This window comes from Trematomus bernacchii, unplaced genomic scaffold, assembly GCF_902827165.1.
Source record: "Trematomus bernacchii unplaced genomic scaffold, fTreBer1.1, whole genome shotgun sequence".
Classification (NCBI taxonomy): domain Eukaryota; kingdom Metazoa; phylum Chordata; class Actinopteri; order Perciformes; family Nototheniidae; genus Trematomus; species Trematomus bernacchii.
Window position 1 is genome coordinate 277,112 of NW_022987732.1, and position 14,574 is coordinate 291,685.

The following is a 14,574-nucleotide window of genomic DNA, read 5'->3' on the forward strand; positions in this document are numbered from 1 at the left end:
GGATGCACGTCGGGTGAGAGAAAGGGAGAGAGAAGAGGGCGTGATTTGCATGAGGAGAGAGGGGGAGGAGGAAGAGAGGCGCAGAGAGAGGGCCAAAAACTCTGAAGAGGGAGGGGATCAAGAGGGAGGGTCTCTCTCTGTTGCCTAGTCCCTCCAGAGTCACCTTTACTGTAAGAGCTCGGCTGTATCTCAACATGAACCCTGAAGAGGAGGACGAGTCTGTCCAGCAGCTCTTTGTTCCTGCAGGACTCACGTAATCCAATGCAAAACCAGCTGTAAATGTTGATTTAACAGAAAAGACATGTGTGCATTTTACAGATAATGCCAGGGGTTTTAACAAAGAGAGCTGCAACTCGTCAGGAATAATTGCAATCATAAGGAATAACCATATAAAGGTGTATGTTTTCTGTCTGTCTGTGTTTCTGTCTGTCTGTCTGGAGGAAGCTTGCAGCGGTGTGTCCAGTCAAGCGGCTCTGCAGACCTCCCCCCTCCTCCTCTTCCTCACCCCCCTCCTCCTCTTCTTCCTCACTCAGTCACCCCCTCCTCTTCTTCACTCCCTCCTCTTCCTCACCCCCTCCCTCCGCTCCGCTGCTGTCGCCCTCTCTCTCTCTCTCTCCCCTTCACGCAGCCCCCTGTCCCGTCTCCTATTGTGTGGTGACCATGGAAACCGGGATCGGAGACTGTACGCGGTGCGCATGCGCGGCTGCAGCCTTCCTTCATCATCATCAGCAGCAGCCCGGCACGACAAGCAGCAGGAGAAATACAAAAAAGGGGGGAAGAGGGGGGAGAGACAGAGAGAGACAGAGAGAGACAGAGAGGCCTCGTGGAGCTCCCTCTGCTGCTCAGTGAGAGAAACAAACCTCAGACTGGAGGAAATAACAATTAAGCGCGTGCTGCAGCTGGTAATTGATAATTGCTGCCGCGTGCCGACACAATGGAGCCACAGCAACTGAAGTGTTGCTATCAGGAGGGAGCTCGAGGTGCCATATGTGAAGGAAGTGAAAAATAATTAGATATATACCAACTAAAATGATCTACCTGTATATCATGCGTTATCCCTTAATGTATATTGTATTTTATTAGATATGATTTAATTACTGTAAAGTCTTCACATCAGTCTATATTTGTTACATTAAAGCACCTGTTTCTGCAGTATTATCTTTGTACACTGCATATTCTTTATACAATAAACCTTTGCACAGGCAAGTAGGCTATGTGCAAAAATACAGTATACTAATCTAGAGCCGTAAATCATGACGGAAAAACTGCAGAAGATTCCTCGTAAGTTGTTGGATTCCTTTAAGATTCTGTCATAACCTCTCAGGTTTTCACTCAGATGTTTGCAGCAGGAATGACCTTCACCTTTTTCTGCAAGATTCCTGTACTTCTTTTTTGTAAGTGATGTCCAACACCTGCTGTGACATCAATATTTAATGTGGGCAGAAGTGGAACATGGTTGAATGTTTCTACTAGAGAGAAGTGCATGTGGTGTTCTTGCTTTAACCCATATTTAATTCAGTGATTATTCATCTTTTAAAGAGGCCTCATTATGCTTCTTTGTGTTTTCCCTCTCCTGTAGTGTTATAAAGGTTTTTGTGCATGTAAATGGTCTCCAAAGGCTAAAATCCCAACGTTCCCTCAGAGGGAGTTTGTCTCACACTCCCCCCCCCCCTCACCCCTGCCTGAAACACCATTTGACTCCTTTGTTTACTTCTGTAACATAATGACATCACTATATAACACTCACTCTTCTATTGGCTAGCGATTCAACAAATTGTACGTGATAGGGTAAGGGACGGGACATCTCTAAGCGTTTGATCAATCGCAACAGAGCCTGCCAGCTAACCAATCAGAGCAGACTGGGCTCTGGTTTCAGACAGAGGGTGAAAAGAGGTGCTGCAGCACAGGCAGTATGAGAAAAATGCCTTTTTGTTATATTCCATGGAATGCTCTTAACATCCCGATAGCAATGAATACATTAAATGCTTTGACAATAAATACATTAAAAAAATGTCATCAGTGGAAGCCGTGGTACTGTAAAAAGCACGACCAATCATCTGAGCCGGCCCGGCTAAAATAACTGGATGGCCTACCTGCCTGTCAGCCTTCCATCTGTGCACAAACTTATCTGATGCCCTCATTGGTCATGTGTGCGTTCGTGTGTGTTGGAGGAGGGGCTCTGTAAGGAAGTCTGAAGGAAGGGGCAGATTTTTTTCGGCTGCATACTTTCAAATTCTAGCGCACTCGAGCTGGTTTCTCCATTCTTACCTACCCTACCTTTAAAGCATGGAACGTTGTCACAGTAGATACACTAAATACAAATATGAACCTTAGAATTAGCATAATAGGGCCCCTTTAAGTAAGAAGAACAAATGACACAGCAGAGCCTCCACTTTAATAAACAATCGCACAAACATCTTTGGTTCAAATGAATATGTTTCCATTTCTTTATTGAGTATAACCAGACAAAGTGAGATACAATTGTGTAGCAAGCTGCTGAAGGTTCACATTAGAAACGACATGAGGAACAGGGAGTGGAAACATCAGGGCTCAAAAGATCAAAACACATCTGCAGTGACTGAGAGATCAGGGAAGAGAAAGAAACTAACGAGTGCATCAGGGAAAGTGCTCGCTGCCAGGAGGTGAAACACTGATTTCTCTCCTCCAGGCTTTGTTCAGGATTTGCTGCAACTGGCTGCAGTCAATTAAAGTCAACCACTTGCTGAAGCGTATGGTCAATATACTGTAGCTACAGTGCATTTCAGTTATTTGAAAATGATTAGTCTTAATGCTTTTAATCGTGTCTTAGTGAGGTTAAAGCTCTGCGGAAACAAATGTGATCATTTCATTACTATGTGCCCGTCAGGGAAATGAAGTGTGATTGATATGTTGAGCGTGCTAATTAGCTTGTGTGCTAACGCTAATGGCACTCAAAGGGCAGTGGGGTTGCGAAAGTTGTGCCCAGCAAAGCGAGCCTGGTCACCCAACTGTTCCTCAATCCTGAGAGGAGGAAGACAGAGGAGGAAAAAGGAGAGAAATTAAGAGCAGGCAGATGAATGTGAAGGAGAAGAATAGGTAGAAACAACGTGAAAAGGAAGAAGAACAGAGATATTAAAGTGGCATGAAGCTAATAATTGAATATTCACCTCATGAGCTGATTGTATTTGGCCAGACGCTCTGATCTACAGGGAGCTCCAGTCTTGATCTGGAGGTAGAAACAAATATCAAGAATCACACAGAGTAACAGGTACAGTCGTTACAAACCCTTGGTATTTGGAAAGCAAGAAACACTCATTTTAACCATCAAGTGATATTTCCACAGCTTTTGAATAAATCACGGATGTAAAATGTCAAAAATAATGGCAGCTATTTCTAAAATGTCATTAACATTTCTAGACCAAAAGTATTCACTGTACATAGAGAAGCAGCCTTTTCTAGTACCAGCATTTTTTTGCTGTAATCAGCGAATGTTTGGTTTGTTTTACTTAAGATCCGATTGACAATATTGAATGTTGGTGTTCTGTGGACTTACAGTCATTTCAGAAACACAGTGCATAGTTATTTTGTGATATAGCTTAAATTGCTAAAAAGGCAATGTCATCCTTCCATTTCTTTTTTATTACATTACATTTTTCTTGAGCTACTTTAGCATTCTTGCACAAGTCTTATTGTTTTTTTGTGTTGTCTTGTTTTCCAAACTGTGCTGTTGCATTGTTTAGTTTTATATTGTGTCATTAACGTAATGTGACGAAGACGAAATAATGAAATGAAATGCAATGACACTGTGTGTGTGTGTGTGTGTGTGTGTGTGTGTGTGTGTGTGTGTGTGTGTGTGTGTGTGTGTGTGTGTGTGTGTGTGTGTGTGTGTGTGTGTGTGTGTGTGTGTGTGTGTGTGTGTGTGTGTGTGTGTGTGTGTGTTACCTGTCCAGTGCAGAGACCGACCACCAGGTCAGCTATAAAGGTGTCCTCTGTTTCTCCTGAGCGATGACTCACCATCACTCCCCAGCCGTTCTCCTGAGCCAGCTTACACCTGAGAGGCAGAATAAATACATACAAATATGTGATGCATGCTCTCTAATGGCAGGCATATACATTGCATACTTGAAATGTTTATATAAGGTTATAGTAAATTGTATTGTGATATATTCATTTATTATAATATAAGAGTTCCTTTCATGGTCTTTTAATTGTGTGGTATTGCAATATTATTATTTCAGCCCTTGTACATGGCTTTGTTAAAGTGGTACTTTGAGACTGGAAATGATTGTTTTGAGACTTATCTGACATAAAGTTTGTACTTATTTCGCCATAAGATTTGATGTTTTTGACCAATAACTCTTAGTTTTCTTTTTTAATAAGCTCTATTCTGACCTCCCATTTCATCTAACCTTGTTTTCTTGTAGCTTGACTATATGGATTAATATTTAATCAAATCAAATCAAATCAAAATGCAACAACATAAGTATTGCCATGTGATAAAAGCATGTGACTGAAGTGATGCTAATGTAGAATCAGTTCAAGAAGAAAAAGATGTGTGTCTTTGTCTATGCATCAAACACACACACGCACGCACGCACACACGCACACACACACACACACACACACACACTCACGCCTTGATGGCCTCGGTGACGGAGCCGATCTGGTTGACTTTGAGCAGCAGGCAGTTGCAGGCCTTGTCGTCGACGGCTCTCTGGATCCTGCGGGGGTTAGTGACGGTCAGATCGTCTCCCACCACCTGCACGGTTTATAAAAACACAGTTACCGACAGATTAAAGTGCACGTTGCTCCTCACAGAGATAGCATCAGGTCCACGCTGCCCAGGAAGTCTGTTGTCGGCCTACGTGTGTAAATCAAGTTATATTCCAATGACAGCACATTGGGAGCTCCACTGATTACACGTATAGATCAGCCTGCACTGTAAACTCAGGGCGAGGAAGGTCAATAAAATACACTATTGAGTTTCAGTATGGACATGGCAGAATCCAGCTTTTTAAAGACATACTGGCACTGAAATCAGAATACCTGGACCACTGCACCATACATGTTTGACAATTTGTTATGGTTGGAAGTGCAAATACTATTCTCTCTACTCTTTTAAGGACCAGAATAATTCATCCCCAGATAAAAAGAAAAAAGTAATTTCCTGATGGCATTTTCTTAAACCGATGTTTAACATTATTTGTCATTTTTAATGCAGGGGTCTTCATGTTCTTCCAGGTAAAGGACCCCTTAGCTGAAAGAGAGATTGAGCAGGAATTCCCTATTAAATGTATAAATGGAGTTGCATTTTAAACTAGACCCAGACAGCAACTTGTATGCTGTGTGTTAACATACAGTTGTATAGTGAATACAATAGTAAGAAAATGAAATAATAACTATTGAAAGATTAAGATTTATTTTTAATTTAACATAAACTTTGATTATTTTTGGGCCCGATAAGCCTTTATTGGAGAGTGAGGGTGTTGAAAGAGGTAGATAGAGGGGACAACATGCGTCAAAGAGTCGAAGCAGGATTCGAACCTGCGTCTGCCGCAGCTGTAACCACTGAGCTTAACCTTAGAGTATGTTTCTTATTACTTGTTTTTGAAAATGTTGTGGTCTCATGTACCACTACGTTTCCCCCATGTTTCTTTTTATGCTGCACCAGAATTGCACTTCTGGGACAATAACGCTTTATTGAATTGAATTGAAAGCGTACCTGGATTCCCACTGAGGCTGTGAACTCTGACCAGGCCGGCCAGTCGTCCTGGTCGAAAGGATCCTCAATAGACACCACTGAAAGAAAGACAGATGGTTTTAAAAAATAATGTCTAATAACACAACCTTTGAGACCCCTTTGTTATCTCTATTACCCACCTACAAGTCAATAGCACTAAGCAGCGGTGATATAATGCCTTGAAATGCACTCACATTAAACACAAACACCCACACAAGCAGGAAGCACACCATTGACGGGGTAAAGAGCCACATCAGAGGAGGTCCCTGCTTGCCAAATGTTCGCTGTAGCGCATAATTAAAACCTCTTTAACAGCCCGGGAGTCAGAGGAGACATCCAGCTCTCTTGTTCACTTAGTTTCCCTATAAAAAGGTGATGACAGAAATATGGCAGGCGTATAAATATAGAAAACAAGCAAGTGTGTCCATTTGCTGATAGAGATCCAATCAGATGTTAACAGTGATGCTGTGTTTCCATGAGACCTGTGCCAGGAGAAATATTGTTACTTTAAAAGGTCCATGATGAATTCTCCCCTCTATGTAACTATTCCCAGCTGTGAGAGTGTGTCTGACACATGTTGGACTTGTTTCGGGACACACACATGAGAACACACACCTGGGTAGTCCTTGATGAAGCCCTGGTAGATGCTGGCCAGCTCCTCTCCGCTGATGTTGCGAGCGGCGTTGGGCGGAGACTTGAAGTCCAGGTCGTACTTCCCCTCGCTGAAAAACTCTGAAGCAGCGACGTCCATCCCGATCACCACTTTGTCTGTGAAGCCCGCTTTCTCTATGGCTGTCTTTATCAGCTCCAGGGCTGACGGAGAGAAGCAGAAATATGTCAAATCACAGGCTTTTAAAGGGGGGAGTTTGCTTGTTTTGAAGTATATGTATGAGGAAATTATTATCAAAATTCGGGGTTGTTTCCTACAGTAGATGTTGGTCGCCAAACCTCCACTTCTGGGAAGGAGGAAGAAGTACAGGCATGGAAGCTAAGCAGATGTACCGATGTTGATGTAGATATGACGTCTCCATTGGTTAGTTATTTGTGTTTTTTCAGACTTGGGGGAATACCAGAGATGGAGTACTCGAGTCCTGGATTTTCGGGACTCGTGACTCGACTCGGACTCGCGCACTGATTGACGCGACTTGGACTTGGACTCGTGAATTCTCGCGCACGATGACTTGGACTCGGACTTGGACTCGGACTTGGACTCGTGAATTCTCGCGCACGATGACTTGGACTCGGACTCGTGAATTTTTCCCCCCACGATGACTCGGACTCGACTTGTACATTGACGCTCCGACTTGGACTCGGACTCGGACTACGACTCTCCCTAGGTGACTCGGACTTGGACTTGGACTCGGACTCGAAGAGTGGTGACTCGAGAGCGACTTGGACTCGTGAATTGGTGACTTGACTACAACTCTGGTGAATACTAACAAATCCTTAAAGACACCAAACCCTGACAACAGCAACAAAACTAAATGATGGAGGCAGCGGGAGGCCGGAAACTCCTGTGCTCTGCGAGGTAGAATTACTATTTATGTCAAAGGAGTCGTGTGGTTTTTAGTAAGTAATAAGAATGGCTACAGTTCCCTGGCTACAGTTCCCTGTCTTAAAGTGCAGTTTGACAACAAGGTGTAACTATTATAAATACAGCATAAACGTATGAGTGTTGGAAAGAGATTGTAAGGAATGCTCTAATGTTGGGACAACTATGGATAAGGGCCTCATACAGCCCCACTTCAAAACATCCAAACAATCTCTTCAAGGTAATAGTAATAAAGCTTTATTTATAGAGCACTTTTCATACAACACATGCAGCTCAAAGTGCTTTACAAAATGACACATCACAAGTTAAAAAGAAATTCCCCTCAGATTATTTGTTAAGAACTTTAAAGGTACATGCAGCAAAATATAACATTTGATCAGGTTAACAGACACAAGGAGGTCAAATGTATGATAATACAAATAAAATACAATAAATAATCTCTCTGACGGATAAAACACAAGACAACTGAGTCGATGCAACAATATAAAATATAAAACCCCATAAAACAAAGTAAACATATAGGTACAACAGAAATACAAATAAAAAGATAATAGTAATAAAAATGCCATAATTCTAATAAAGTTTAAACGATTAAGAAATAAAAAAGAGAATATTTAACATTTGTCTTTGCTTACCTTCCCTGTTCTCCTGTATGTTTGGGGCGAACCCTCCCTCATCCCCCACGTTGGTAGCATCCTGACCGTACTTCTCCTTGATGACGTCCCTCAGGGTCTGGTAGAGCTCCGCCCCCATCCGCAGAGCGTCACGGAAAGACTCCGCCCCCACAGGAAGTACCATGAACTCCTGCATCGCCAGCCTGTTCCCAGCGTGGGAGCCGCCGTTGATCACATTGAAGGCCTGAGTGAGGGACCGATAACACAGATGAGATTGTATTGTGTTTGTAAGAATAGAGGGGTGCAGGAATGAGTCCTCAATGCAGAAATGAGTCAGCATTTTAGCACTTCTGGGTTCCCTTGTCTCGCAGGCAATGGTTTTTGGTGAAAATAAGGTCTGTGGTTAACACAAGCTTATGAGATGTTCACGTGTGTCTTAAAAAGAGAGTATTCTATCAAGTGACTAAATGAGACAACTAAAACATCATCACACCAAACGTTAGCCATCTTTAGTTTAGCAGTGGTGACGCACACGTGGCTGTAGTTCCTTTATAGCCTATTGTTAGCTTATTAGCTTTAGCTTGTGGTGATTGAACAAAACATGTAAGTAGCATAAACGTGTGTTTTCCACAGATCTTATTTTACAGCTATAATCCAATATCCAATGGAAAAATCGTATTGGCTCCATGTCGAGTGACCCCTTGCACTGCTTACTTCGTGGTCAGCCTACACCAGCGGTGTCAAACTCAAGGCCCGGGGGCCAAATCCGGCCCGTGACTTCATTTTCTGTGGCCCCACAAGAGCTTGCAAAGAATATAATATGTTTATTATACGGTTACATGATGATTTACAGAAGCACGTTGCCCATAAACTACATGTCCCACAATGCATCTCAAATTAGACTTTTTTCTCAGAATTTGACTTTTTTTCTTCTAAATACGCCTTTTTTCTCAGAATGTGCCCTTTTCTCAGAATTTGACTCTTTCTTTAAATGTCACTTTTTTTAAATGTCACTTCTGTTCTTTTTTTTTTCAGCTTTTCTTTTTAAATCATTTTGTGACATTCTCACTGAAGAGACTTGCAATTATTTTCCCCAGACTTCTGCTTTCAGACGTAGTTAATTATGAAGTTATTACCCTATCCGATAATAATCCAATGCAGAGGCAATAATGTAATATAATACATTATTTTATATATATATACATTTTATATATAAGTTACAACCGGCGCTTTGAGTGCAGCCATAATGCTGATGTGGCCCGCGATTAAATTGAGTTTGACACCCCTGGCCTACACAGATGCATCATCACTGCACCACTCCTTTGCATTTTCTCAGAATAACTCAGAGGACTCACAGGCACTGGGAGGACCAACTCTTCGTTTCCTGCCAGGTCAGCGATGTGGCGGTACAGGGGGACTCCCTTCTCTGCTGCACCAGCTTTGCATATGGCCAGAGATACTCCCAGAATAGCGTTGGCCCCAAACTTAGCTGGAGAGAAAACACAACACACAACACATGGGTGCTGCAGGCAGGGACCACTGGTGCGGAAAACACGTGATAACACAAACATGCTATCACCACACATGAGATGCCAGCGAGGCTTACATTTGTTTTCAGTGCCGTCCATTTCGATCATCATGTTGTCCAGCTTCTCCTGCTCCAACACATTGATTCCCTGAGAGAGAGACAACATGTCAGAGAACTTCACCATGCCATTTTATGCTTTAAAGGTGACATATCGTGCTCAGTCAAGGTCATGCTGCTATTGTGGGCTTCTATTAGAACATGTGTACATGCTTTAATGTTCAAAAAACACATTCATTTTCTCATACTGTGTGTCTAAATATAGCTACATTCACCATCTGTCTGAAGCACTCTATTTCAGAGCCTTTTTAAGCTAACTCACCCAAAAATGCCCGATCTGCTCTGATTGGCTTGCAAGAAAAAATATCTCTCAATCCATTTGTGAAGATACTCAGATTGGGGCAGTACATTCTAATGAGCCTGCCTTTTATCTTAATCCTAACAAAGAGTCTTAATTCATTTTAAAGACCCGATGTACGCACGATAGGCAGGTGAATTTTGAACGAGGGTTAATTTAAAGTAAATTACAGCGTCACAGGTCATTTCCATCGAAATTACATCCCGCCCGGTCCACTACAGATTTGATTATTCAATAGTTTATGCAAAAAAACTGCGTTGAAAAACTAAAACATGATACCACGGTCAAAAACGTGAAGACTTCCAACATATTATTAGCATACCATGGTGAAGAAACTCCTTTTGGACATGCATATTAAAAGATGTGTAACAGCACTATTACCTGGTATACATAATACACATTTTATAACAGAAGAAGAGTAAACAGAATCATAGCCTTAACATAGTCCAAGAATATCAGTAAATACAAAACTATATAAAAATGGAAATATGAATTGAAATGATATTAAACAACTACATTAATCTGTGATACCAAGAGAACATTTTCTCTCAAGTATGTGCGTCATTGGCTCTTACAATGCATGGGACATAAGGAGGATGGCCAATTCTGAATTGCTTGCTGAGTCATGTTTTCTGACCAAGGCAGCACAACAAAAAGTTTTATTGCTAAGGGTGGTTTGAACTCCATACTTTGTACAAACATGGGTATAACTACACGTTATATATACTCATTCTCAAAACTTGACATGTGTTTTTGTTCACTGGGCTTTCTTAAGTCCTTGTGCACATACTTCAGATACAGTATGTGCACAAGGACTTAAGAAAGCCTGTTTCTTTTATGAATTGTCCCCTTTAAATTGATCATATTCTGCACTGGTACTCACAGACTGGATGAGGGCCGGTCCAAGGGTGTCATTAATGTGACCGACAGCTTTGGTTACACCTAGAGCAGGAACATAAGAGATATGTGAGTCTGTCCTCTTTCATGTCTCAAAATCACATACTAAAATGCTCATGGCAAAAGTAGAGGAGAGACAGAAGGACATGTCTTGGTTTAAGTGCTCACCTTTGCCCTTGTAGCGAGTTTTGTCTCCATCACGAAGCTCCAGAGCCTCGTAGATGCCGGTTGACGCACCGCTGGGAACACCAGCCCTGAACACACCTGGAAAAGACGTTTTATCTTTGTAAGTCGAAGGTTTAAAGGTCGAGGAGGGTAAGAGAAGGTAGGAGTACGCTTTTTTAAATGATGGTTTTTCAAAGTTAACATCAGATAAGGTACACTGTCAAGCACAAACTCAGCTGACAGAACAAACTTGTCTGTACCTTTGCTAGTGTGCAGATCTACTTCCACAGTGGGGTTTCCCCTGGAGTCCAGGATCTCCCTGGCAACAATATTAACTATAGACATCCTGCACAAAAAAGAAAGAAAATAGCTGTATTTAAACATGTGTGCTATACATGACAACGCAGTGCTAATACACCAACATGTATCATAATCATCTTCTTATGTAGGGTTGTTGAGAAAAAGGATGAGCGAGGGATTCGGTGTACAAAGAGACAGATGGAAATAGAAAATAGCCGATGTCGAAAATAGCATTTCATTTAAGATAACAGCCTCAATTTCCATCAGTCACAAGGACTTCACACTCTCTGCCGAACATTGTGATGATAGTGACGCAGCCTTCGGGATGACAGCCTGTGGAAAAGATGCTAGCACACACACACACACACACACACACACACACACACACACACACACACACACACACACACACACACACACACACACACACACACACACACACACACACACACACACACACACACACACACACACACACACATATAAACCTCCGTTACACAGAGAAGGACACATAAATCAAAAGCTAATAATCCATACCTATTTATGAACCTACTGTCAACCTGTTCCGGACCACAAACCAGTTCAATTTCTCTGCTGATTCAGGCAGTGACAGAGAATGAGGACCAATGGAGGGATGAGACGGTGAAAAAGCACAGAGCAGGAGGAGAGGAGGAGGAGAAAAGGAGGAGGGATTGAAGAAATAATAGATCAATCTTTTTCAACATTACCTGCAGAGCGTTGGAAGCCTGGTGGAGAAAGCGAGAGGATGTGGGCGAATGAGAGGGAGAGACAGAGGGACGGGAGGTGGGAGGAGAAGGGGGAGAAAACGTACGACATGCAGGGGGGGAGGGGGAGGTGTGAGTCATTGGAAGATGCAGAGAGGGGAGGGGAGTATAAAAGCATTTGCACTTCATAGGCTTGAGTGAAGCAGGAAAAATACATTCCCTTTTGCATCAAAGGTCACCTATTATACTGTTTCTCATCAATATATCACAGGTCTCAGATAAATACAGAGCCTGTCTCTGATTGGCTGAAACACCAAACAGATCATTGCAGCATCCCATAATCCCCTCTGTTTCAGCCCTGTTTCAAAAGTGCTGATTCTCTGTCTGTAACTTTAGAGCAGGGGTCTCCAACCTTTTTTAGGGTGAGGGCTACTTTCAAAAAATAAAACAAGTCGTGAGATACTTTTTTAGCACATTTTAACATTATTATCTGCTGACCTTTAACCTGTGTGTGCTGTTTGGGTCTGTGGGACCAGTTTTCAGTGTTTATTAAAAGAAAATGTATGCAATTTAATTATTTTAACCTGCTTTATTTGGGGGTGGACCTCGCCTCCTCTAGGGGGGTCCGGGGGCATGCATCAATCTGGAGCACTTTGAGCACAACATGAATTGAAGGATACAGCTCTCAACACTCAGATGAAAGAGAGCTGTATACTTTTCAATAATCCAAACATCTTTAGAATATGATCACAACCAATAAAAAATCATTTAAACTGGTTTATTCTTATCTTATGTTACCTACTTTTTATTTATGCATATTTTACTAATCACTCCCCTTTGAAATACAATATAGTACAAATTGGAATGATTTCTTACTTTATTTGTTACAACTATATTAAATAGATAAAGGTGTGCTCTCCCTAGCTAAAAAATAATAATAAACATATTTGTAAAGTGGGGGGACACAAACGGGATTTCGAAAAGTGGGGTGGACATATCCCCCCTGTCCCCAGTGGAAATTACGCCATGCATGTGTGTGCGTCAAGTGCAATAAATATGCAAGTTGCAACACACACAGAGTAAAGCTCTGGCCCTCATGTGCTGCTGGCATGATAGGCTGTTCAACGGGGCGGCTGATGTGTTGTGAAGATTCTGCCAGAAGGAAAATCCCGGTCACACTCCTTATGAAGTGTGCTGTGAGCTGCCGCTCCACTTTGCTTTTCTTCCCGACTGCAACGCTGGTCCCACAGATCAAGCAAGAACGTGATTGGTCGATATTCATTGTGGGGGTGGGGGGGAGGAGGGGTGTTAGATATGGAGTTGAAGTAAGTATAGTTAGCTATGATTGAGGTTTCGTTTATGCATAGAGTAGATTCTTTTAATTACATTTCCTTTTTTTTTCGGTGTATTTTTTACATTTTGGGTTACCTTGGTTGCTGATTGGCTAATGGTTACACAAGCCAACAAATCGTTATGACATCATAAAGTGGCCAAAATCTGATCAGCTCATTTTCAGACAGGTTTATATATAAATGGATCAGGACAAAAAGTGAGCGAATCTTTTTTCCCAAAACTTTCAGAGTCTCTTTCCACAGAGGGGACACATGTTGATGTAGAAGAGACATGAAGAAGAGGGGACACATGTTGACGTGGAAGAGACATGAAGAAGAGGGGACACATGTTGACGTGGAAGAGACATTAAAAAGTGGATTTTGCATGATAGGTGATCTTTAAACATTGTGTTCCTGACTCAAGGCTTGTCATTTGTTGCCGAGTGTGCATGTGCACATCAGCTAACAAAATGCAAGATGACATGTGTGCAAATATTGTCCCAGCAAACTGTTAACATTTAATTTGCTGCCAAATCCAGGCAGAGCTGTTATGACTGCAGAGAAATGTCATAACAGGCTGAAAGGTAACTTGGAAACAAACATCTGTATCCTTCCGATGTGGAAAGACAGGCAGAACATTTCAGATCAAAGAGAGCATGAGGAGGATACATCTAAGAGAAGACAGATGCACAAAACGAGCTGCCGTGTCGGAGGAGTTTAGAGATCTAATGACGAGGATGAAAGAAGACAGGAAGTAGACAGGTGACGAGACGCTGGAGGGAGAGTTTAAAAATAGATATGGTTGTAATTAAAGATACAGCGTGCACAAAAAGGAGGCCGGCAGGGAGATGGGAGAAAGTGATTTGTCAAAACAGAAGCTGTTCATTGGCTGCTCCACTTGAGAGCTCCATCTGGAGGTCACATGACCTGCAGACATGATGCACAGGGAAGAGGAAGCACGGATACATGCACATGCAGTGCTATAATGCTTTTTGGGGTTTTCCCCTTTCCTGTAGTGTTATATATGTTTTAGTGCATGTAAATGGTCTGCAAAGGCTAAAATTCCTGTAATGTAATGCCTGAAACGCCTCCATTGGACTCTGTTTACTTCCATAACATAATGACCTCACTATGTAACACTTGTGCTTCTATTGGCTAGCGCTCCAACACATAGTACGTGATAGGCTAAGGGGCGAGACATCTCTAAGTGGTTGAACAATCACAACAGAGCCGGCCAGCTAACCAATCAGAGCAGACTGGGCTCTGGTTTCAGACAGAGGGTGAAAAGAGGTGCTGCAGCACAGGCAGTATGAGACAAATAAAGAGCT

The 14,574-nt window shown here is 42.2% G+C and overlaps 1 protein-coding gene across 1 annotated transcript; it reads right to left on the bottom strand.

Annotated features, from left to right (window-relative positions):
- Nucleotides 1-2,418: 2,418 nt before the first annotated feature.
- On the bottom strand, nt 2,419-12,040 carry LOC117494800 (gamma-enolase-like). The gene is made up of 13 exons (XM_034145767.1): nt 11,919-12,040; nt 11,151-11,236; nt 10,894-10,989; nt 10,712-10,770; nt 9,492-9,561; nt 9,241-9,374; nt 7,907-8,129; nt 6,335-6,532; nt 5,702-5,778; nt 4,614-4,738; nt 3,922-4,030; nt 3,147-3,205; nt 2,419-3,000 (listed from the first exon to the last, which is right to left on the bottom strand). The coding sequence occupies exons 2-13, from the start codon at nt 11,233-11,235 to the stop codon at nt 2,931-2,933; spliced, it is 1,305 nt and encodes a 434-aa protein (XP_034001658.1). The 5' UTR covers nt 11,236; nt 11,919-12,040; the 3' UTR covers nt 2,419-2,930.
- Between the last annotated feature and the right edge of the window lie 2,534 nt (nt 12,041-14,574).